Below are 25,167 nucleotides of genomic sequence, written 5' to 3' on the forward strand. Positions count from 1 at the left end.
ATTATACAGTCTTTAATTATATACCATTTTTTCCAAAGAATCCCCAAGGAACGAGACAGCCGATTGCAAGAGAAAGGAGAGTCTCATGGGAAGGCAGTTGAATGCCACACTAGAGAACTGGATTCTATCCCTGACTCTGCCAGACTTCCTGTGTGATATTGCTCAAGTCACTTAAACCAAACTTTTCACATGCAGTCACTAATTGTGTGCACCTCATTTTCTGGGTGCCTGATTGAAATCCTGAGGTCTGAGTTGCACAAGTGAGCATCTGGGAACTGATTTTTTAAAGGTATTTAGGTGCCTAACTCTTATGGATTTTAATGCGAGTCTGGCACCTAAATATTTTTTTAATCTATCCCTCACAGCTGCAACTGAAGTCAATGGGAATTGTTCTTTGAATATATAAAGTGTTATAGAATGCTAACTAAGCACTTTGAAAAATCAAGTCTTGGGGGGTCTCAAACTGGGTTCCCAAAATTAGTGACAACTTTTAACCATAATCACTCTGTGCCTCAGATACCCATCTATATAATGTGGATAACAGTATCTCCCCTTCTCACAGGGGTGCTGTAAAAATAAATTCATTAAAAATTGTGAAGCACGCAGATACTACAGTGATGAGTACCATAGGAAAGCCTGGGAGGAAATTAATAATTCTGTCTTCAGAGTAGGATCTGAATAAGTGTAAAATAAATAAGGCACAAGGCCATGCAATGAACAATGAGAAAAGAAAGTAAAGTATTGAACAAGGTGCTCATTAAGTGTCATTTTGAGCACTGAAAATGAGGCGGGATCCTGTGATCATGTAATTAAAGACTTTATCATAATGCATACACACAATGGGGCCAAATTAAAGTTGCACAGACAACCTTCATTCTGGCTTTTCCTAGCTTTTGAGTACTTGGACTTTGCAACCTTAATAATGTTCTTTTAATGCATTTTTTTGTGTTTTATTCTACATAAATATAATGAGATATCTCTGCTTTCTAAGTGATATTTCCAATATATTATCTAGTTACAATCTAAACAGAAGGAACAGGCAGCATTTATATTTTTAGCCATTTTAAAATGTCTTACTCTTTTGCAGTGCAGAAGACAATTGGATCTCTCTTGGGTCAACTGGTTCATAAGTAAGTCTGCTGTACCTCTCTTAATGTATGTATAATTTTATAAAACTTTTGAATAGCCACCAAGTTTTATATATTCAGTTAAAGTCAACAGCAATTGTAATATTTCAAATATCATGTCAAGAATAAAAAGTTACTACTGAAGAATTATACCAGAGATGTAAAGTTTTACAGAATTCCAATCATTACATTTTTATGACCATTTGCCTCACCTCAGAGTGATTTAAATACAGTTTTAATCTACAAAATGAACATTTGTGCCCAGCAAACCCTTGGTATATTTGGGTACAATTTTGAAAGCCAGTACTCCAAAGACACTGCTTTAGGAGACAATACACCAGGTAGTGACAGAAATATTGCACAAGTGGCTGCATTTGTATAATGCTAAGACACTGGGGCAAATTCATTTGGCTTGCTAACAAGTATATTAAAAAGAGTAAGAATTAACGTTTAGCCTTACGCTTTTATAGAAAACATTTTCAATTTACCTTTTAAAGATATTTTGAGAAAGTAACTCACATACTAACGTTAGTACTCACAGAATAAAATCTTTACATCATCCTTGAGATTTCGAGCATGGCTATTTTGCAATGTACTTTTAAAAGTTATTCTTACAGGTGGTGGTAATATTACACAAAAACCAACCCTAAAACACATATTAAGTGAAGAAAATACTATCCTGAAAAAGCTTCTTTGGGTTTATGTCACATTGATTTATAACAGTTATTTCTAAGACAGACAAAAACACACAGATGCAAACAATTACTCTATTTTTGTAGGCAACAAGTGAGGTGGGTGGTAACTGAGAAATTTTGAAAAATCCTGTCACAATATTCTGTTTTTTTCTTAAGTAACCCTCATCACACAACAAACGCTCGCCACATCAGAGACTTTCCAGGGCCTGAAGGGCCGCTTTGATTCCAGACCGCTGCGGGCATTAGTGGGGACGTAATTAGGGTAAAAAGTTCAACCACAATTCCATGTCTAGAGTGCTGCCAGAAATAAATTTCCTCTTATTCACTGGTTTCTACTGTACCCTCCCTGAGAACCATATTGAAAACACATTTATCTTTGTAGAGTTTGTTCCTCTTCTAATTAATAGTATAGCATTTACACTATTTAATAATTTAAAGTGGAATTTAAAGTGGTTCTAGAACCAGCAACTTTGCTTGTAATGGCGCTCTGTAGTATCTTTTACCTGATCTGCGTCTTTTGACAAGTGACTCAGGTAAGGTAAAAAGAAAAGGAGTGCTTGTGGCACCTTAGAGACTAACAAATTGATTAGCGCATAAGCTTTCGTGAGCTACAGCTCACTTCCGATGAAGTGAGCTGTAGCTCACGAAAGCTTATGCTCTAATCAATTTGTTAGTCTCTAAGGTGCCACAAGCACTCCTTTTCTTTTTGCAAATACAGACTAACACGGCTGCTACTCTGAAACCTGTCAGGTAAGGTATGCACTACAGCTGTTTGTATTTGACTATGCATTGAACATAAGACTACATCTCCCCCTTCCCATAACACATTTGGAGGCAGCCAATAACCAGCGCAAGGATGAAACTATGCTCCAATTTGGAAAGCTTCTCTAACCATTCCTTCCTCCCTCCCCTGACCAAAAAAAAAAAAAAAAAATCAGAAAAGTTTAGCTAATTTACAGTTTCATAAATCAGACCTTTCAAAGCTCTGAAATACTCAGGGTTCTTATTTATTGGCCAACATTTAACCTCAAAATTTTCATTTGCTTCCTTGCAGATCTGACATAGGATTATCATTATAATATACTTTAATCCAACTGTTATTCCTTAATTTAGATCAAGTCAATTCTACCAGATTAAACCAGCCTCCAACATTGATTTTAGCATGTCAGTGCCTCAGATCCTTCTGACCCTCACTATCAACGTACAAGATATTCCACTAAAGATGTTCTCTCTTGATGTGTCAATTTATAAGAGATTTTTCAAAACTGTATGATCACTTTTCTGATCATTAAAGTGATGTAATTTATCACCACTACTAAGGAAGGGAATTAAATGCAATTATAAAAATAAATTAAAAGGATACAAATCCAGCCTTAAAAAGCTTTTTTTTTTTAAACAAAATAAAGAAGGGTTGCTATCTTTAGTACATAATGTAATAAACAAAATGCAACATCACTTTTGGTAGCCTAAATTCATGGGTTTTGTCTTTCTCAGGTTAATAAAAACTGCCACAAGAGCTGTAAAGATTAAAAAGTGCACTTCCTACAATAACTAGTGAGGACAATATCATTTTCATCTGCTAGGACTGGAAGAGAGCTCTGCAGGTCAGAGGATAACACAAAGAACATTGCAATGGACAAAGCATCATCAGTTTCTCAGAGTACCGAATGAATCCCTTTGGAATCAATTTCCTCAAAGTGATGATAGTGTATAAACAGGAGAATTCTACTTCTACCTGCAAGAGGTCATTGTACATTTCAGATTTCAGGAAGAAAAAAAAAAAAAAAAAAGCTGTATCACCTCTAGGGAAAAAAATGTTAAAAAGGACATAAAGGTTGGCAGAGAGGTCTAGCAGTTGCTCTATGAACTGTAGGATGATGGCCTTATGACTAAAATCCTCATGGCTGGAAACATTATAGAGGTAATACGCTCTGCTTGAGAGGTGGTGACACACAATCCAGAAATCATTCCTCCCCTCCTCCCCACAAGGCCAGTGTCCAAAGCAGAGGGGTTTAGAGAGACTGTGGACTTCCTTGTACTCATAAGAAAATTCACTACATCAAAGAAAACCAAAAAATCCCATTTCTCTCACCATTAGAGCTGCTCAGGCGGGACATTACAACAAAATTTTGAGACATTTTGTCAAAATATGCTGTTTTGTCACAGCCAAAACTTTTCAATTAGATGGCATTTTTAATCAAGAAGGTTTTTGCAATCCAGGGCTCTCTGGTCACCTCTGAGCAGAAGGAGGTAGGCAGGGAGAAGGAGCTGAATCAAAAACCTGAGCTTTCTGATTTGAAAACAGCAGTTTCAAAAATTTTGCTTTGCAAAAAACATTTAAAAAGGTTCTGTTTTCACTCCAAATTTTTGAAACCTCAAAAAGTTGTCACAAAATGGAATTGCCATCCTCCAGACAGCTCTACTCACCATACCTAAAACCACATAAGACTTAGTGAATTGAGTGGAAGCTATGGGTTGGGCTGAATTTCACTGTCTGTTTTTTGGACTTGTTACAAGGCTCTAAATGAAGCAAACATGTAACCTCCAAGCATTTAATGTCTTGAAAGGGAGCAGGTTTTAATTTAAAGCTTTTTTAACCACCCTGTGGCTGTGAAAAACAAGGGTGGTGACAAGAAAGAATTTACAGAACTTTACGAATCACAAAAAGTCTCATGAAAACAAAGGACTGTTAATATTTTACAAACTTTATGAAATCTACTTGATAGTGTCCAATAAAATAAAAAATCATAACCATCTGTCCAATTCATTTTTTTATTTGATGGGTCATTTTAAATTTAAAAAAAGGTAAAAATATGCTATACTTTATCTTCTTGATGAACGGATACACCCTTCACACATCCAGCCCTATGATTCAATCCCTGGCATAACCTAATGGCTCCAAGGCATAACCACTGCTGCATTTGCACTGGCATTCCAGTTAAAATGTATCAGAGAGCAGTGAGAGAACTGTGAACAAGAACTTCATTCATCATAGCTAATTTTCTTCTCCTGGGTAATCCTTCAAGAAAGCTATGCTGTTTGTCATTTCTAAATCATTTCACAGCTAGCTAATTTTAAAAGTTACAAACCACAGGTTTTGAGAACTGGACACTGATTCTAGCATCAACCAGAAGAAAAACATGTTGCCAGATAAATGTTGGGTTCACATTAATGATTTAAAAAAATCTTTAAATAATATTAATGTATCATGGTATTAAAGCTTAGTTTTAATAACCTTATTTTTATATTTTTCCTGGTAAAACAGCTTTTTTTGATGAACATTAACCCTTCTCTAAACATATTCTTCATTAAAACCAGTATTAACCCATTAGTAGATTTCAAGCCACAGTAACTACATAAACTATCTATTTCCTGAAAAGCTGCTTGCACTAATTGTTTAGTCTTGTAAACAGATTTCTCAATACAGAAAAATGTTAATTACATTAGCTAAGTCATATATTTTCCATCTCCTCCTTCTCCAACTCTCAGCCTTGCACCTTATTTCAATGCCACATCTTATGCTTCTTGCTTCTCATGCACTTAAGTGACCTCCATTTCATTCTTCAAATCACTCCAGATTCAGAAATTATTTGGAGAGATTCTTTGGCCTATGTTATACAGGAGGCAGACTAGTTAATCATAAAGGTACCTTTGGGCTTTAAAATTTATGAATATTGAAGCAATAATTGTGAAATCTTCTACTGCTGATCTAACCAGCTATGCCTATACTTCTGTCTGGTGTATCCTGTGTAGACTGTAAACTACTGAAGGCAGCAACTCTCTTCACATTTATAAAGAGCCATATACACTTGGGGTAAATGCAGCAACATGCTGAGCACCTCTTACAAGGAGTTTTAGAACTTCGTTGTGATAGAACTCAAAGTTCTTTGGGAAAACTATTTCTGTCTGCTGTGAAGTAAGCTGCTGTCTGATGATAAACACCACTGTTGGGGTAAACCCCCGTTTACAGGGTTTTCACCAATATTTGCTTGTGGATACATTGTTACAGTAAGGGCTAAATTCTCCTCTCTGATATACAGATGCAACTCTATTGACTTAATCCTCTATCTAGGTGGGCATGTAATTAACTACAACAATTATTGTCCTAGAGGGTATCATATGCTAGCTGACTACCTACTAAAATGACCACTGAAAACAAAATTTTCATTTTTTCCCCCCACAGTTCTAGAAGTGGGTAGAAGATCTGGCAGCTAGGAGGGTTGGGCACTGTAGTGTGTGGCCACTATTGGCTCTCAAGCACCTCTTTGCGGACAGAGGTCACTCTACCTCTCATCTCTTCAGAGGCCTTTTAAGAGCTCAGCTCACAGAGTAATTCAAACATCCCCAGAAAGGATCACATTTATTTAGTCCCCAGGTGCACATTAGCCCTCCAAGCCCCAACCCTAGTCCAGTGTGTCTCCCTTCCAGTAATCCAATATAAAGTTTTGGAAAACAAAAAGACACAAACTCATGCAGTCTTCACCCCTGTTTCAGCTACGCACAGCCCCCTCCTCCCTGAGCCTCTATCAATCTCTTTCCTGCTTTTTGTATAGCGTGTCTCCCAGGCCTCCCCGAGGGGGACAGTTTTCTCCTTCTTCTTGCACATTTTCCCTGCTGACTCAGGGACCTTCTTGTTCCCTATAGCGAGTCTACAGACCTAACTAGTTTCCTGGGCTTCCCCACTTCCTGCTCTTTTTATCCTGGGATCACTCGATTCAGCCCAGGTGTGCCTCATCCTGTAATCAGGGCTGGCTTAGCCCCAGCTTCTCCAGACCATAGGGCAATCCACCCCATTATAGGCAGCTTGTCATTTGAGGACAGCAAATTAGTTAACACTTGAAACACCAAACTTCTTGTTACTTGTGAAAGGTGCAATAGCAAGAAGGTGTCTGTTTAAAGTACGCTGTTTATAAGCAAGGAGTTAGTCTGACAAATAAGTGGAACAAGCACACACACACACACACACACTTACTTTCTTGCCAACATGGCCACTTCTTTGACTAGCCTCATCTCATCATTATGTTCCAGGTGAAGCACAGTCTTGTGCTACTGAACTGTAATTTGAGAAGTTCAGTTTTGGTTTGACTTATACACACAGTGAATATCAGACAACCAACCAAACTGCTCACTATCCCTTACTTAGAGCTATGCCTCACTTCTCTATAAGTGCAAGGAAAATCAGACAGAAGTTTGTTTTTAAATTAGTTCCTATCATTGTACTGCTCAATTTCCCCTCAAAAACATAAGTAACTAATTTAGCACTGGAAGGTAAAATTAAGTACTTACACACCTTCATAAATGCTGTACATTCAAAATCAAGTCCAATATATTTTAACAAATCTCTATATTTGCAGAGATACACGTTCTACAGATCCAGCGGCATTTTCTTGTTACAGATTACAGGACCACTTATATCAGCACTCATATAAATACAGGTTTCAGAGTAGCAGCCGTGTTAGTCTGTATTCGCAAAAAGAAAAGGAGTACTTGTGGCACCTTAGAGACTAACAAAATTATTAGAGCATAAGCTTTCGTGAGCTACAGCTCACTTCATCGGATGCATTTTACTTATTTACATATAAATACAGGATTTCAAAACCTGCTAGGTGCAAGCAAATACACACAAGCACACTGTCAGTTAACACAATAGGCAAGAATCATCTGGCCTTTATATGAGCTAAGCTTCCCCCCCCATTACATATTAATGCCATTCTTCTCCACAGAACTACTTTTTTGGGGGGAAAAATTGATGTGTGTGTGTGGGGGGGGAGGAGTTAATGCAGTCATTTAACAGATCTCTCATTTTGATTTTTTTACCACTTAAAATTTATCAATACTTTCTTTTTGGTGTAACAACTTTATTGTCCCTTCTATAACCAGAAACATAGTGAGCATGCCTATGCAAAATTCCACAAAGACAGAATTTACGCAGATGTTCTTTCCTTTTTGGTTTTCCTTTAATTTGCAAATCTTGTAATCTAAGACTGAAGTTGACTGAACCAACATCTAAACCAGCATCGCAGTATCAGCCAAAAAACACAATCTGTTTCCCATTTATGTGTCAAGACTGCATCCTTTTTGGTGGTTGAAAAAAACAGTTATTTTGAAATGATTATACAGTGGAACTGTGCAAGCCTTTAGTAATTTTATGAACCAAGTTAGAGATGGAAAATCTGACTTAAAAAAATAAAAATGGGTTTCTAGAAAACTAGTTCGGAACCCAAGTTGTAGGAAAAGACTGAATTTAGAACATGTAGCTTCATCTCTAGTTAAATAATTATTTAGGGAAGCTGTAGAGCTGGCACTGTGCAAAAGTTTTGTAATGAACTTATTTTCAACAGTACAGTTGATGTCACCTAAAACTGTGTGCCAAAAAGATATTTCAAACCAGCAAAATTAGTCTCCACTAAGTACAAAAGTAAATTAATCACTTCAGTTCAAAGAGACTCATTACAAAAAGATGTATTTTGTCTATTGGGCACTAGCCACCTTCTTTTTTTTTTTTTTAAATCATTCCTGACGTTTTGACCAACGCAATGTGAGCTTCCTTAGGGGATATAAACAAATTACTACTTTCCTATAAGAGCAGAGGGATCTATTCATCTAAAATAATCTGCCGGATTCTGTACTGTGAAAGGCCACAAATCTTGGCTGACCTATTTAAAAGAAATGTAGCTAGACCAAGAAAAGCTTTTTTTTTTTTTTTTAATATGGCGTGGACCATCAGTGGAGAGATTTATTTCAATAAATTTCTCTGCCCTATACTCTTGAACTGGCTAGTTTATTAGAGTCAAAACCTAGCCCCTTGTGGTCAGTTTCTTTTTAAACCTGAGGTAATTCAGATGGAGGTTAGCGTGGTCTGCTATATGACAACTATTGCTAATCCAGGTTTGCAAGACATCAGGTTTTTATATATAAATAAGTTTAAATTTATCAGTTTCCTACAGATTATGGTCATATTTTAAGCCTTTTCTTTAAAAAAATTGAATAAAGAATTCTGCGGACGACCAGCTTCAAAGAAAGTATTGAATCGGAGTTAAAGACCCCACCATTATGAGGTAAATATCAAAGAATTTATAGTGGAGTCCAATGATATAGAAACAGATTCTTTTATTAAACTGGATATGGGCACTGAAAGGAACATGGATGAGGTGGGAAGAGTTGCACTCTGTCACTTTCAGAATTTCACAAAAACTTTAGAATCAAAGCCTAAAAAGACAAGAAATGGGTTTGACCAAAGTGTAACATTTCAGATTCTCCATGTCAAACTCAGAAGTTAAACTTAATTCAGTAACTGTCCAAATGATTTGGAATAATCAAGAAAACAAACTGGGTCTACTCCAAACAGGAACAGACCTCTATATTGTTCTATTGGAGAGTTTCAGGAATCTTAAACTTTGAGATAAAATTAGTAAAGCAGGCTTGTAATCACATGACTCTCATTAAAGCTGCATGGTTAAAACAATTAGAAAATTTACACCCTACATCTCTAATTAGCTGTTTAGAATCTTAGTAGTTTAATAAAGCTTCCTAAATTAAAAGTACATTATATCAATGAAGTTAAGAACTGCCTTGATTACTTGTTAGGTCACATAACAGTAAATAGAAAAGGAATACTTGTGGCACCTTAGAGACTAACAAATTTATTAGAGCACAAGCTTTTGTGAGCTACAGCTCACTTCATCAGAGTGAGCTGTAGCTCACGAAAGCTTATGCTCTAATAAATTTGTTAGTCTCTAAGGTGCCACAAGTACTCCTTTTCTTTTTGTGAATACAGACTAACATGGCTGCTACTCCGACACCTGTCATTACAGTAAATGTTCATTCAGTTCTCCATACTTTCCCACTGTTAACAAAACATCTACTTTAGAGCTTAAGCTCTTAAGATTTAAATTTAATAAGACATTCTTGGATCAATGGACAATCTACAGTACAACTGAATATTAGGGGTTTCAGTGGAAAGTTGTGTGTATATATTAACAGCTACCAAACAGACAATAGGAAGGACAATGAAAAGATGCCATGATTCAAAAATAAATCCACAGATGAATTTGACGCTGATTTTATACTTGATATCCATGTCTGTTTCATAATCAAGGAAACAAATCCTGAAAGTGCACAGCATATGAGACATTTCTTTTGTCAGGCAGAATCATGGTAGGATGAATTTCTTAATGGTATGGGGTAAAGCGATGGTGAAAACTGTTAATGTTATTTTTTTAAAATGCTAGTGATAGCTTTAAAGTGACTCAGTAGAACTTGAAAATTCTTCAAATTTCAAGAAGAAAGAATGTCCTACATTAAAATACTATCAAAATACCATTCTATCACAGCTCCTTCAATGTATTATATATACTTTATAGAAAAAGAAGTACAGATGAATTTCCTGAAACTAACCACTAATGCAGATTAGAGGTTAGAAATCAGGAAATTCCAGCTCCTAACATGAATGTGTCAATATCTCACTGATATAATCCTAATAGAGATTGTAGAAATAGAAATAGAAAGTGCTATAAAGTGCTATTATGAAATGACTTTGTCAATTTATGTATGATCTGGTTTCTATCAAAATTTTATTAGGTTTAACAGTCTAGTGTCTCAGAAAAGTCTAAAACTTTTAAATGCTATTCTAATACATATTGGACTTTCAATTGATCAGACATCTTTTGTGCATTCAGCAGCATCTGCACAAGTTCCTGGAATCATGAGAGAATGTTATACTGTATATTACCATGTTTGTAAATACGATCTCTCACACACCACATAGGAATGTGTGCACACAGTTCTGATCATTTAAAAAAAAAAAAAAAGTTTTCCCATGCTCAAAAGTTTCCATGATAACATGTGTAATAGCTTACACTAACCCCCCGAACTGTTATACAAGAGTAACATACTGAGGTTTTATTATGAGTCAAGTGTAAAATGTACTGGCTCTTTGCCTTACACCCACAAAGTTAATAGCTTCAAGCTAGGTTTTACAAGAGCTATGAAAAATGAATGCTACATAAATTATCACTGAGAAAAAAGAAATCTTAACTAAGATACTTATGTCTGGAGACAGCAGGGGTCCGAGCAGTGTGTGATGTTACACACCATATAGTACTCCCCCTCTGTGCTGAAAACCACTATACCAGACATTCACCTTTCCTAGACAAAGGGCACTTCCCTCATTGGGGGGTGGGAGCAAAGTATTACAAAATCCCCTATTTTGGAGGAGTCAAAACAGTCAAGGGAATGGTAGAATGTGCCAGGAAGGAAGCAAGGACAGAACGACAAAGATCTGGGGAGCATCAGAGATAGGCAGGAAAGAAGCCAGAAGGTTTAAAGAACAGCAAGAAAACGATAGGGGTTGGTCAAGGCTAAAGAAGCTACTTTTTTTTTTGGTATGTTTACCCTATCTGTAACCATACTGCCTCAGATTGTGATCCAATCAGATTTCACTAGGCTTCTAGAAGTGGCATTAGCAATTTGAAAGGTGACACGCTTTCCCTTTAAGTCAGTGATGACCCATGCCCTAGCATGGCATTGGAGGTACTAGGCTGATGGAGGTAGTGTCTTTTGAGTGAGCCATTAAGCCACATTTTGCAAAGGTAGAAACATTAGCCCCATTTTCCTAACCATATCCAAACTCATTTGGCTTTGTCAGAGGGCAGCAGGCCCTCTGAAAAGGTCAGGGCAACAGGAGCCTCAAGTTCACCTGGGCTTAGTTAACTCACTGAGTAACTGGGAGGCAGATAGCTAGGCAGGAAAGCACCTGGGTGTGATAAAAGATTAAGAACCTCAGTTTCAGGGAGAACTGAGGAGAAAGGCAGCTATCAGAGAAACAGTCTGATTGTAGAGGGAGAATCCTTCCAACAGAAGCGACCACTCAAAGAGAGAAGCAAGGCAAGAGGCTGGGGAAGGCTGAGGGAGGAGAGGTAGGAGGCAGCTCAGTGAGCAGCAAAGGACAGCGTTGGTTCTGGCTGTTCTAAACAAGGGCCCTAAGCTGGAACCCCGTGGAGTGGGCAGGCCTGGATTCTCCTACTCCAAGCAAGGACTTTAGAAAACAAAGCTCTAAACCTAGGAAACCTAGAGCTGTCCAGACCCACTAGAACCACAGAATTTCCAGCTCCCCATTATCCAGAAAGAGACAGAGACTATTAAGAACCCAGTCAGAGGGGTTGGTTATAGCAAGGACCTGAACATAGAACATGGTGGCCTAAGGGGGACAGAGTCAGGTGTGGAGCTCTGCACCCCATCTCAAGGGTGGGCTAATCAAGAACGGTTCCATATTAGAGGCTTACATTAAAGAGACGGTGTAGTCCAACGTATAGTGCAACAAACTGAATGTCAGAAACCTGATTCTATTCCTGGCTCTGTCTTTGTATCGCTGTCATTAGGAAAGTAATTTAGGCTATGTCTACACTAGCGCTTCTGTCTGACAGGGTTGTGGAGAAAAAACACCCCCCTTGACGGACATAAGTTTCACCAACAAAAGCACCAGTGTGGATGGCGTTATGTCGAAGGGAGACACTCTCCCACCAACATAGCTACCACCGCTCATTGTAATAATGCCGATGGGAGAGCTCTTTCCCGTTGGCCCAGAGCGGTTACATGGGAGACCTTACCGCAGCACGGCTGTAGCAGTACAGCTGTGTCTCTGTAAGGTCTGTTGTGTAGACAAACTTAATCTCTGTGACTCTCACTACAATGCTAAAAACAGCACTATAGATATGGTTTGGGCTCTGAAGCCTGGACAGAGGGGTGGGCTTCAGTACTCGAGCCACAACATCTACACTGCAGTTTTTAGTGCTGTAGTGCAAGCCCAAGACTACAGATACAGGCTCTGAGATTTGCTGCCACAGGGTAGACATTTCCTCAGTCCATTGTAAGGGGGGGAGGGGGCGCGCATGGAGGACTGGGTCTGGTGCAAGGCCTGATGCCTGAATCAAAGTCAGTAAGAACCATACTATAAACCAAAGTCAGGCCCTGTCAAAGCAGATGCTTGTTTAGAAGTTCATTGTCCAGTACATTAACTTGGCAAAAACACAGTTAGCATTGCTAAAACACAGGCGCTCCTAAGTACTAGGTTTTGGATATTCATATAAACACCCTCCCTGAAAATGGTACAGGGACACACTGATCCTTGGCAGGATAAAGTCAGGATAATAAATGAAGGTGTTTTTTTTGAACCAGCAAGTACAAGGTGTAGGGCGGTTGGTAACCACATCGGAAGGGTAATACATAATTTGTTTATATAACAGAGAAAAATCACAGAAGGGGCACCTCTGTCTGGCCTAGGAGGCAGCAGATAGTCCCGCTGTTGTCTGAACTGGCTGACTGTAATGGGCATATATGTGTTAGCGTACCTATAGTACGTATGGGGCACTAGGTCAATGCTTCGTTAACTATGAACCTGGCTGAGCACCTTCACCACTGAACCGAGTTTGTGGTCTCTCTGGGTAATATCACTGAGGTCTGCTGGATCAGCTACTGGCACAGAGCTAGAACAGCACATGAAGTGAGCACAGATGCACGCCATCAGACACCACTCAATTTTATCCTTCTGTTTTCTGTTAAATGGGGATACAGTTTAACCCCTGTTTGTAAAGCACTTTGAGAGGTACAGCTGAAAAATGTTGTGGCGGTGCTAACTATTATTGTTAATTCTCCTTCATGTTTCAACTAGGATACAGTAGTGGTCATACGTTAGGTCCTAAATAGTTCAAGAGTGCTGCTGCTGCATGCTATCAGACTGCTCCTGTCAAGCTATAACTAGCCTAATTTCAGCAGCAGATGAGGGGGTGACAGTAGAGAGATACTAGCAAATGCTAGCCTTTGGGATCCTTCAGGAAAAAAGCATGCTACATAAATGTAAGATTTTTCTCCAGACACCTTCTCGTTGAACTGAGGCAGATAGGTATTAAAAGTTACCGTAGGTGAAGCAAAGCACAAAACCACAAATTAACAACAGACTTGAAGTCTTAACACTGAAATTCCTTCCCACCCCCACACCTCAGCTTCCATTAGACTTAAAGGTTTGATATCTTAAACTGATTTTCTTTTTGGTTTTTAGTGGTATCACACTGCTTTTTTAAAATAGAAGATCCACTTAATAAATTTAAAGAAAAAGGCGAGCCAGCCAGTCACCTGCACAGCAAACAATACCTTGCAAAATCACAATTTGTTTGAAACCATCAGGGTGAGAATGTCAAGGATCAGAAACTCAATCTGCAGGTTACTGGTAACGCAGTGGCTCCTACAGCGTCCATTTATAAGTAACCACCAGATCAGAGAAGCGTGTGTTTGGTTTTTTCATTAGCATTATTAGACTTTTCTGATCATGATTCATCGTGAAATACAAACCAGTGCTTTCTTCAAAAGACAAAAAGGGGAGCCTGTGCAACAGTCCCCTTCTTTTAATCAGGTTCTTATGATGTGGCCAGAGCTACAGGCCTGATTTAAAAGCTCAGGGTGTGTTTACGGATATTTAAATAATGGCTAGGTAGGCGGATACCTGATTTTGCTCCTTTTTTATGTAATGAAGCATTTTCTCTAGAAAAATTAACAAAATAATTTTTTGAAGTCTTGAATTTTACTGGAGCCCATCAGCTATGAAAAAGTAGTGGCCTGCTTTATATGCCTATTTAGTTAACATCTCAGACATGTCTCACTCACTTCTGCAAGAATACCATCAAGGAAAATAAGTTCTCTGAAGCATATTTTTCACACACAAATCAATGACCCGGATTAAGAGGAGAAATACTGCCAGATAACAAACAACTGTAATGTACTGTTTACAACTAAACAGTACAAGCAGTCTTAGGCAGGAGAAGATTATAAACATTTTGACAACACATAACACACGATAAACAGTTTAGCATAAGGGAAGAAGTTTAGTTATGCTTATTTCTGATCAGATTCTTAAATTTAAAGATAACATTCATATCCTTTGTTAATAAACTAACAGTACATAGTGAGCAACACTCTTAGGAATTGTTTTGGGTTTACTTGTTAACCTTCACCCATACCCAAAATCATTAAAATTCTTAATTAAAAAGGTGTGGCACAGAATTAGTCTTATTATTGTAAGAAGATTTGCTTCAGCAATTTAGCCTCTGAATCTCTGTGCATAGGATTATCCTTGAGAAGCGGGTATTTTCCACTTGGTACGGGTATAAGCCAAAAGTGCTGTCCGAGTCAACACATCTAACACAGCCATCATAACATAGCAGAACAACCTCTTTGTATTAGGAAGACCCTCCAACAGACAGACACTTAAAAAGCAACAAAACACATTTCAGAGAAGGGAGGTTGGCAAATGTTCATTACTGAACAAGAGGAATACTCTATAGATTTTAAAGAATACCGAAGTCTTTTTGAATAGGTCCAGTGTACTATATAAGCCACAATGGACCCGGAAACAGGAGAAACAGACATATTGAAACTCCCTGCTGTCACCTAGGATTCCCTTGTTTATTTCAGCCTTCATTTCTTGGAATAGGTGCTTCTGTGTGCACATGGGTATTAACCCATTTAAATGTAGGCCAGTGACTTCTTTAATATGGGCCTCTAAAACTGCCTACCAACTGAGAGACCAGCACAACTCTCCTAGTCCTTGTCAAGATAGAAGTGAGAAAAGAAATGTAAGTTTTGAGCTCAGATTCCTCGTATGCTATCCCCAGACTAAGACATACCTGCCAACTCATTTTTCTAACTGAACCAAAAAAAAAAAAAAAAAAAAAAAAAAGGCTTTTTTACAAAATTATTTTACAAATAAGCAATACATGGCCAATGTTTACATCAAAACACAATCAACAACACCGTTATACATAGAATATCACTCATCCCTCACAAACATCCTTTAATTATTTGAGGCACAGAGGCCTGTTTTGACCACTCTTCTGTAATAACTTCATCCATTACCATCAGAAACAGTGAACATGAAAATGAGATTATGTTAAAAGAAAATAATCCCACACAATTTCAAAATACCTCCTCTATTTTATATTGGGTTTCATATCACAGGTCTTTCATCACAGAGGTTTGTTTTGTTTTTAAAAGCACGTGTCCTAAAAAAATCAGTGTTGGCAGGTTGAGAGCTTACAGGGAGAACCTTTCCCAGTTTCGTAATGTTAAAAAAAAAAAAAAAAAAAAAAAACACAACACCAACTCTGAATACAGAGCAGAAAAAGTTACAGAAAAATATTTTGTTATTGTTCTATAAAATAAATTGCTTTTTCAGTATACTAAAAGTTGAAAAAAGTTTCCTTACCCAGAAGATCCAATGCTTTTACACACACCAAGAAGAGGTCTCTTCTCAGAAAAATTATCACATTTCTGAGGGCCTGATTAGAAGAAAAACAGAAAAATAAAGCTCAATAAAAAGCATTCATTATATTTTCACCATGCTGTCTTTATTAATTCACTGCAATAAACTGACAGTTGATTAGACTTGAAAATATAATTACTATATCTTGTCAAATTTCAGAACACTTCTTTTTAAAAACCACAAATCATTAACCTGAAAAAAATTCTTCTACAGAAAAAGACAAACATTTTTAGAGTACCTTGCATAATCAAAGTATACCCAAAGGTTTTACAAAGCAAAGGGCAAGATGTTCGAAGGCCAGTGGCTATACAGACAAAGAGCAGCAGCCACTACAAGCTCAGCAATAGGGATACATTTCACAACAAAGCCATGAACTCTAGAACAATAGTTCCCGTAAATATGGTGATAGGTGTAAATGAACAATAAAATTTGGCCAGGACACATGCTTACTCTTTTCAGAAACTGTTATTTCTTATTAAGGTCAAGTAATACTAACTCCCATTTTTCTATTTTGAGAAGTTGTTCTAAAATACGAATGATGCTATTTTTGAAAGGCTTTACACACTTTTTCAATTTATTCCATTAAGGTCACACACAGTATAAGAGTAGTCCCTCTCTTTCTTTAGTGTGACGAGCTGGATGCTAACGTTTGCCATGCCCATGCCCATCTTGCATCCCTAAACTGGGCTAATTTTTCACAAGTGACATAGCAGCATAAGTCCCATTTTCAAAAGTAATTTAGGAAAAGCAAGTCCCACTGACTTTCAGTGTAACCTAAGCTCCACGTCACTTTTGAAAAATGGGGCATAGGCATTTTCAAAAATTTTACCCTGTGTCTAAGTAGGAATAAAGTCAAATAAAAACCATCTAATTTCTCTCCTTTGTGGAATTTTTTTTCCCCGGAGGGTACTACTGTTTTGCTGAATGTCAGGATGTTTGTTTGTCATTGAAATTAAACATACACACACCAAGCTGAGATGCCTCAATGAGGTAAATTTCCAGATTACAAAAAAGCTTTCATCATTATAAAAATCAAACTCTTTGATCTACTCCAAGTATCGGTAACACATTCTGTTCAAATCTTAATTCACAATTAATTGTATGGCTGTACTTCTATGTGAATTCATCAGAAAGGTATAACAATTAACAATATACTTTTTCACTTCACAGTCTCTGTTAATTATTAATAGTATGGGTACATACAATTAATTTATAACATAAAACCGCTCAGCAATCTCATCTATACAAGACTAACTCTTCCCTCCTACATGTTTGGAGTATTTATAATAGAAAAGGGTTCACATCAATAATTTCACCATCAACAATAGGTTTACGAGTTACTTAAAAAAGCCAAACGCATTTTCATTTTATTCTGCTCTTTCCAAGGTTTTTTATGGGTCACACCTGTACTGTATGTACTGATCTGTACACTGATAAATGAAACATGTAAAGTCTTTTTAAAAACCTGGCAACCAATTTGTTCCCCCCCCCCCCCCAATATATGGAACAGATGAACTCCATTTGTTTCTGTTTACCCAGCCAGGCTCAATAGAAATTACATTAAGGGAGAAACCCTGGCTCCATTGAAGCCAATAGGAGTTTTGCCACTGATTTTAGTGGGGCCAAGATTTAAACCACACACACACACACCATCAGTTCACAAGTTTCTATGCAGTCCAACTCTAAGTTGGAGTACAAAACTTATTATAATAAGGAGAATTACAAAGGAAAGAATTTCAGAACATACAAAAATGGATTACAGGGGAAAACATTTGCACAGAATCAAAAAGAATATCATCATCATCATCATCATCATCTGCAATGTATTTGTAAAAATTGTACAGTGGGTGCTTCAACTTCTAATTTCAGATGTTTAAGACTCAAACTCATGTTTCAAAAAATTTTCATTATCTACTTCAAATTTATACTTTTAGGATGTAACTATTAATACTCTAAAAAAAATCATTAGTATAAGGACCTTGCAGTGCATGAAATCAGGTTAACAACAGTCCTGTTCATGAGATTGCAAGCAGCAACATGTGTTGTTCTCCATGATGCTTAATGCATCAGCACCCCCCTGTCATTCTGGGGGAGGACATTTAATCCTTCAAGTTATGGTGGATTAATTTTTTATATATAAAATTGTGTTTATTCACATGTGCAATATACTGATGCTATACACACCTGCTCCTCACAGTGTTTAACAGAATGTAGTCTGATGATTGAAATGAAAAACAGCTAGCCAAATCCATCGAATATAAAAAGTATTGCAATCCTGTTGCAAAGTCCTTTTCTTAAACTCCTTTTATTCTAAATCCTTTTAATTCTGTCATAACACTACAGCATTTATAAAAAGCTGAAAATCCTGATAAATCACGCAATTAAAGTAATGAAAACTGCCTTTCCTGCCAACGAGGCACCACCTTATCTGCAACTCCATTTAGCTAAATGATAAAAAAAAATTGTTATCAGCATATTTGAAAATATGCAAAACAAATTCCTCTGTCTAGATGAAAATTAATATCAAGCAACTTCCAGATCTCCATGAAGTCAAAAAGTTTTCCACATACTAATATAGTTCACTTGTTCAGATGAGCTCATGTACTGTACTTCCAATGAGATGCAAGTCCTGCTGGCAGCTTAATAATGCTAATAATCACAAAAATACACTTTTGCAAGAGATAAAACAGCATAACCCATGGCCTGATTTTCAAAAGGAGCTCAGCACTATTGCTCCCATTAACTTTCATGAGAGTTGGGTCTGCTTAGCACCTCAGAAAATTAGAACACTAGCATCTCTGAATGTTTTCTCTCAATAAAAAAAGGGCAATGTACTTTTGCTGGGTACTCAACAGTGATGGTGCTTGCCAAAAGTCACTTCAATACTTTCACCTACCTCGTTGATTTTTAAAGCATTTTACTGTACCTTGAGTAAGAAATGCACTATATAATGCCAAGTACTATTCTATTTAGCAATGGCAAGTATGCTTTGAAAATATACTATGTAGGTTCACTCTTATTTCTTCATTATCTGTTTGATGCCAGTTCTGTTCAGGTCCTTATACTGCTGTCATCAGCATAGTATCCCAGAGCTTCCCTGAAATGCATTAAGCAGCTTGACAAGCATTCGTTACACATGGTTCTCATTCTCCCTTTTTTTTCCTCCAAAGGAAAGAGGAGATGCTCGGTTTTTGTTTTGTCTTTATTTTATGTCCGCTGTGTTATGCACATTTATTATTGAAGGCAAGGTTTTAAAAGTGAGCCTTACAATTAGAAAGGAAAGCGGTGAGATTTGCAGTGGTTCTTAAAACCTGTGGGAGTTCACTCCCCAGCCTTAAATCAGTCCCTGAGAATACGGTCTCCTGCAGAGACTAGCTTTACCCTCGTGGACAGCTCCATCTTGCCTGATGAGTATAGCTGTTGACCACAGTCCCTGAGCTTCTGATGATCTTTTAGGTATAGTGAGACCAGGTCATTGAGCATCTTAAAAATAATGGGAGATCTTGAATTTGACTTGATATTCTATGGGAAGCCAGTAGGGAGAGGAGGACAGGTCTGATGTGTTCAGATTGCAAGCTCTTTGGGGAATGAATCAGACCTTTTAGTTCCGTGTTATACAGTGCCTAGCACAGCAGGGCCCTGATCCATGACTGGGGCTCCTAGGTGCTCTGGTAATACAAATACATAAATAATGTGCTCACACCGTAGCCCATGTTGCTGAGATATGTTCCTACATTCAGTACTAGCTAGAGTTTCCTGAGTAACTGAAAAATCCTGAGTATCTTTCTTTCTTTTAAAAGAAGTTCAACACAATGCATTTTCCATACACAGAAACACTATTTCCTGGAAACTGGGTTTATTTAAACAGGGAACTTACATTTGGCTAATAAATAAAACAAATATATATGTTTGTATGTCTTATGCAGCACTGAGCACATGCATGTTAAACAATAATATTCACAAGTCAGTATAGTTCCCATCTTTCAAAATTTCTCCACTCTTATTTTCTTTACTCACGAACTTTACTCAGAGTTCCTGTATGGGGAACATTCAATTTCAGCAAGTATGAAGAACTGTAAAGGGCCAAAGAATGTACATCCAAGCGACCAAGGTCCACCTACTCTAGGAACCCAGCTTCTCAACCATCATCTTTCTTGGGGAGAGGCATCAAGGTTTTTCCAGGCTGCACGGTTCCCTGTCTACATTGTGGTATTTCCAGCAGGCCACACTGCCTAAACAAGCCAGCATTCTGTATTTTGCTTTCTCTCCAAAGGCTACAAACAGCATAATTGTTCACAGCTATAAATTGCCACACAGCTCTTTGTAAGCAAGAACATTTATTCTTAATGTGAAAGCATTACAGAGAAAACATATTAAAAACAATAAAAACCATACATGCACACTAAAAAGCTTACCAGAGGTCACCACAACTCCAACCTTGGACTCTGGTAGATGTCAGTTCTTCCACAAGGATTGGGGGCGGCCCCCACCTTGGGCAGAAGGTCATGTCCATTTGCTGGATCAGAACAAAGGCACTGAGTCAGTTTAGACTCAGGCTCTTTATCCAAAAGTCCTTTCTCTGTCTGTTGGTCTCTGGAGAAACCAGTATACACAAACTTCCCCAAGAGATGGTACGTCCATAGGTGGGAGGGTTTAACAATATGGCTGATTTACCTTAATCACCACTCACTGTCTTTAGTGCCTAGATGCTGTGGTAGCCCTCTACAATGGTGTACAACAGTGGTTTTCAAACTGCAGGTTGCGACCCTGTATTGGGTTGTGGAATGGAAGGCACTGGGTCAGAGCGGCTCTGGTCAGCATCGCCAACCGGGCCATTAAGAGTCCCATCGGCGGTGCTGCTCGGCTAAGGCAGGCTAGTTCCTACCTGTTCTGACACCGCGCTGCGCCCCGGAAACGGCCAGCAGGTCCGGTTCCTAGACGTGGGGGCCACGGAGCGCCATACGCTGCTCCTGCCCCAACCACCGGCTCTGCACCCCCACTGGCCGGTTCACGGACAATGGCACCTGGGAGGGGGTGGCGGTGCCTGCAGGCAAGAGCCGCTTGTGCACCTCCACCTAGGAGCCAGACCTGCTGCTGACCGCTTTTGGGGTGCAGTGCGATCTGCGGTGCCAGGACAGGCTGCCTTAGCACCCCCACTGCGCCACTGACCGGGAACCACCCGAGAAAAGCCTGGGCCCCAACCCCATCCCCAAACCTAGAGCCCCTTCCTGCACCCTTTATCCCTAGCCCCACGCCGGAGCCTGCACCCCCAGCCCAGACCCCCTACCACACCCCAACCCCTTACCCCAGCCCAGAGTCCCCACCCCTACACCCTGAACCCCTCATCCCTGGGCCACCCTTCAGCTCTCACTCCAACCCTCTGCCCCAGTCCTGGGCCCCTCCCACACCTCAAACCCCTCATCCCCAGCTCTGTTGGGCATCAACAATTTTCTTCAACTGGGTCACCAGAAAAAAAAGTTTGAAAACCACTGGTGTATAACACAATCACACATACAACAGTCATTTAAACAATGGGCCCCAAAAATACTTAAACTTAATTCAATAAGGGTCTCCAAATGATATGCAGGAAATTGCCATATCTGTCATACCTTATTTTTTGTAATCTCTCTCATTAGACAGCACAGAGATCTCTTCCAGGGAATCAAACATTAGGCTTAGTTTTTAATCCAAATTTAAAATGGCTTTCTTGGCCTAAAACAGGAGTTTAAATAACACTTTCTCTGAGCTATTCAGACATAGATCCCTGTCCAGCCACAATAGAGTCATGAGGTAAAAAAATATGTTAAATTCTGGAAAAAGGTACAAAACAAGTTTCACTTATTACTTCAGACTAATTACAGAGGAACAGAACTGGAACATATGGTAAAAATTTCCAAGCATTTTCTGCACTTCAAACTCCTTTATGTGTTATGGCATATTTAGCTAGCAAAATAAAGGTTTGGTAATGAACCAGAAACTTCATCTTCTGAAACCCACAATACTAAGGGTTTTTTGTTAAATTACAAACAATTTCTGCCAGCACCTAAAAGATCGACTTTTTATTTTAATATCCCAGTCCACTTTCCTCTGGGCAGTAAGCTTTAATATTTATTACAAGAAAAATATATTTAAAGGTGCTGAAATTTGATTTTGTTCAATTTGTATCGTATAAATGGAGGAAGTCACGCATAAACTAGAAAGTCTATGAATCACTTTCCAAAACCCACCCCAGCGAAAATGATTCAGACCATCAGGATCCCTTTTGATAGTCAATTCTCACTGGGAAATCTGTTCAATCAAGGAAATCTTGTCACCAAAGAAAAAAGGAAATCTTATTTATACTAGGCCACCAATTAGACAGCAGAGGTATGGCACTAACTAACTTGCAGCAGGTGAGTTATGGTTTTAAAACTGTAATTTACATAACAATACTTAAATAAAAGGAGAAAATCAAATAGCTATGTACTCCATTAGTAGGGAACATAGAAATAAGAAAGAAAGAAAAAAAACACATCCAAAACTGTAAGATAGGGGAGTTGCAGCACTAAAATATTCAGCATATATAGTGGCCTTGCTAAAGTTATTAAGCTCAAGCCATTTAATGAGTACAGACACCTGCAAAATATGCCTACAAAATATGTACTAACTTGTTTATATATGTTTAATTAAATTTATCTTGTTCATCTTAACCTCCCTACTTCACTTAATTTCACCTTAGACTTCAAGGTTTCACTTTCACCTTCAACTTAGTAGGTTAGATTTATGGTAGGAGGTACTTTAAAACCTTGTTGCTTCAAAAGGACAAAAATTGCTATACATTTCATAACCTACTTGCAAAAGGTAAAAGATTAATAGTTTGTAGTAAAACTACTTCTCTAAGCAATATTAAGTTGCATGTCTTGTTCTCTGACAAGTATCTGCATCTGCTCTGTCAGAAGGATTGATTCAAAAATTATGCCCATAGATGTCCTACATAGTAAAAATCTGATCTTAAATCTTTGCCTTCAAAGTGCTTATAACACAACTGCATGAGCATCAGCAATTTTGCAAGCATCTATAAAAGCCTTTTGTACAAATGGAATATATCCAGTGATTGATTCCTCTCGGTAGCAGGCACTGCCTTCTAATCTTGGAAATTGTGCACTCAAACATTAAAAGGCCAGACACAGATTTGTGTGTTCTGCCTATTTTCTCCACTGAGGATAAGAGTTTCACTGACAATATCCCAGTTTACTGCACCGTACAATCGGATGACATTCCTTTGATTCCTCAGTGAGGAAGACAGACATTGTTCTAGCCTAGCTCCTTTGATTTTCTTAAGAGCCTAGCTGAATACTGAAGTTAACTTGCTCTCCACCAGCTGGATTCTTTTATCCACATCGTATCAGTCTTCCAGGTCAGATATCTTCTTCACATCCTCAGGCATGACCGCATGAGTGGCAAATGAAGATTACATAAAAATGATTGCAGACTGCACACTTCAGTATGTTTACTGTCCAGAAGTTCTTTATCTGTAATATCCCCCAGACTTGCTGAAAAATGAACCAGACAAATTATATAAAAGGAAAAAGTCCTTTGTAGGAATTGGTAGGATCTATGCATACAGACTGATTACTATGTATTTTTGCTGAGGTAGTCTAAATTTGTGGGAAGACACTTTACATTCCTGAGAGCCAAGAGAGTATAAAAGACAGTTGCAAGAGAGAGAGCACTGTAGATGGCTCAAGAATGTTTGGATGCTTTTAATTCAGAGACCTTCATCCTTCCAAGATGCTCCTCAAAAAGAGTCAGTGAGCAAATAAAAAAGGGCAAAGAGGCAGCCATGACCAAGACAGTATCAGAAGGCTGAGAGCATCAAACAAGTTGGCCAAAAGATCATCATAAGAAGCCATCCACCAGTCAGAAGGATACAGAACAGCAGAGAAAACTCCTTTTAACCTCCTCTAGTTCTGAACTCAAAGTCAAAGAATTTTAATCAGAGACAAAAACCATGCACTTTTACAGATATTTGCACTTTCCTTCTGAGACTCAACAGTTTTATTCTTGGTCAATACAGCAAATAGTTTCTACCAAAACACAAGAAAATAACAACTTTGAAATATTAGTTAGTGATAACTAAATGTTACTATTAGAGGAAAGAGATGTACATTATTTGAGAAAATGTTGCTTAGAAGGAAATAGTCTGCAATTTTAAATTACATTCAACCAAAGCTAGAGAGTCACATGAGCCTGGTGCAGTTAAAGTTGGAGCCCTGTAGACCTAAGGAACCAATGCGATGTTTCTAAAAGTGAGATGGCAGTAGAATGGGGGGCCAGTCAACTTTTGAATATTAATATTTTTACATTGGTGTAAACATAAAAAAGCACTCCAATGTTTTTTCTATAAGGCTTATAAAAGGCTTACTTGCTACATCAGAATTCTATTCTATAATTTCTCTAACCTACCTACATCAGACTTCATTCTACCACAATCAACCCTACACCACTTACAAAAACACCAAAGCTTAAAAACACACCTGCACAAGCCACTTAGCGCTAACCAATTCTAGCTACAAACTGCTACTGTTTGGTCAGCTTGTAGGGTGGGTTTTTGTATTGTACACGCTTGGCAATTATTTTTGCCTTAAGAGACTTAAAACCACTAAGCCACCCAAGTGGCTGAATATATACAATATTAACATCTGCCTTCCTTTAGAGAGCAACCTAAATATTATAGTTCCTTTAAGTATTCTTGCAGATTAAGCTAAATCAGCTTTTGAGGTTCGCAGTAAAAACATTTAAAAATATAAACAGAAGTCAGAGATGCAGGTAATACCTGTTAAAACTGCAATAAAATTTGAACTTGTATAATGAAATAGTTTTCTAGTGCAAAACTAGTTTGTAACTCCATTAATTCTACTTCTGAAATTAATTCTAGTTTTAAGAGTTTATTTTATAATGTTCCGTGGTTCACATTTCTTTTAAAACTTAAGTAGCTTGTTACTTTCAATTACTGTTTACAATTTTTGTTCTCCTTGGTAAATTTGATGAAGTA

The 25,167-nt window shown here is 38.0% G+C and overlaps 1 protein-coding gene across 10 annotated transcripts in view; it reads right to left on the bottom strand.

Moving 5' to 3' along the window:
• Positions 1–25,167, bottom strand: part of BCAS3 (BCAS3 microtubule associated cell migration factor) — a 492,153-nt gene that overhangs the window by 435,757 nt on the left and 31,229 nt on the right. For all 10 annotated transcript variants that reach the window (XR_006276226.1, XM_038375370.2, XM_038375366.2 and 7 more), the window contains exon 8: positions 16,077–16,149. Coding sequence is in view for 9 of the 10 variants with exons in the window: in XM_038375370.2 (XP_038231298.1) it covers positions 16,077–16,149 (73 nt within the window). In the remaining variant the exon portion in view is untranslated. The remainder of the gene's footprint in view (positions 1–16,076; positions 16,150–25,167) is intronic.

This window comes from Dermochelys coriacea, chromosome 17, assembly GCF_009764565.3.
Source record: "Dermochelys coriacea isolate rDerCor1 chromosome 17, rDerCor1.pri.v4, whole genome shotgun sequence".
Taxonomy (NCBI): domain Eukaryota; kingdom Metazoa; phylum Chordata; order Testudines; family Dermochelyidae; genus Dermochelys; species Dermochelys coriacea.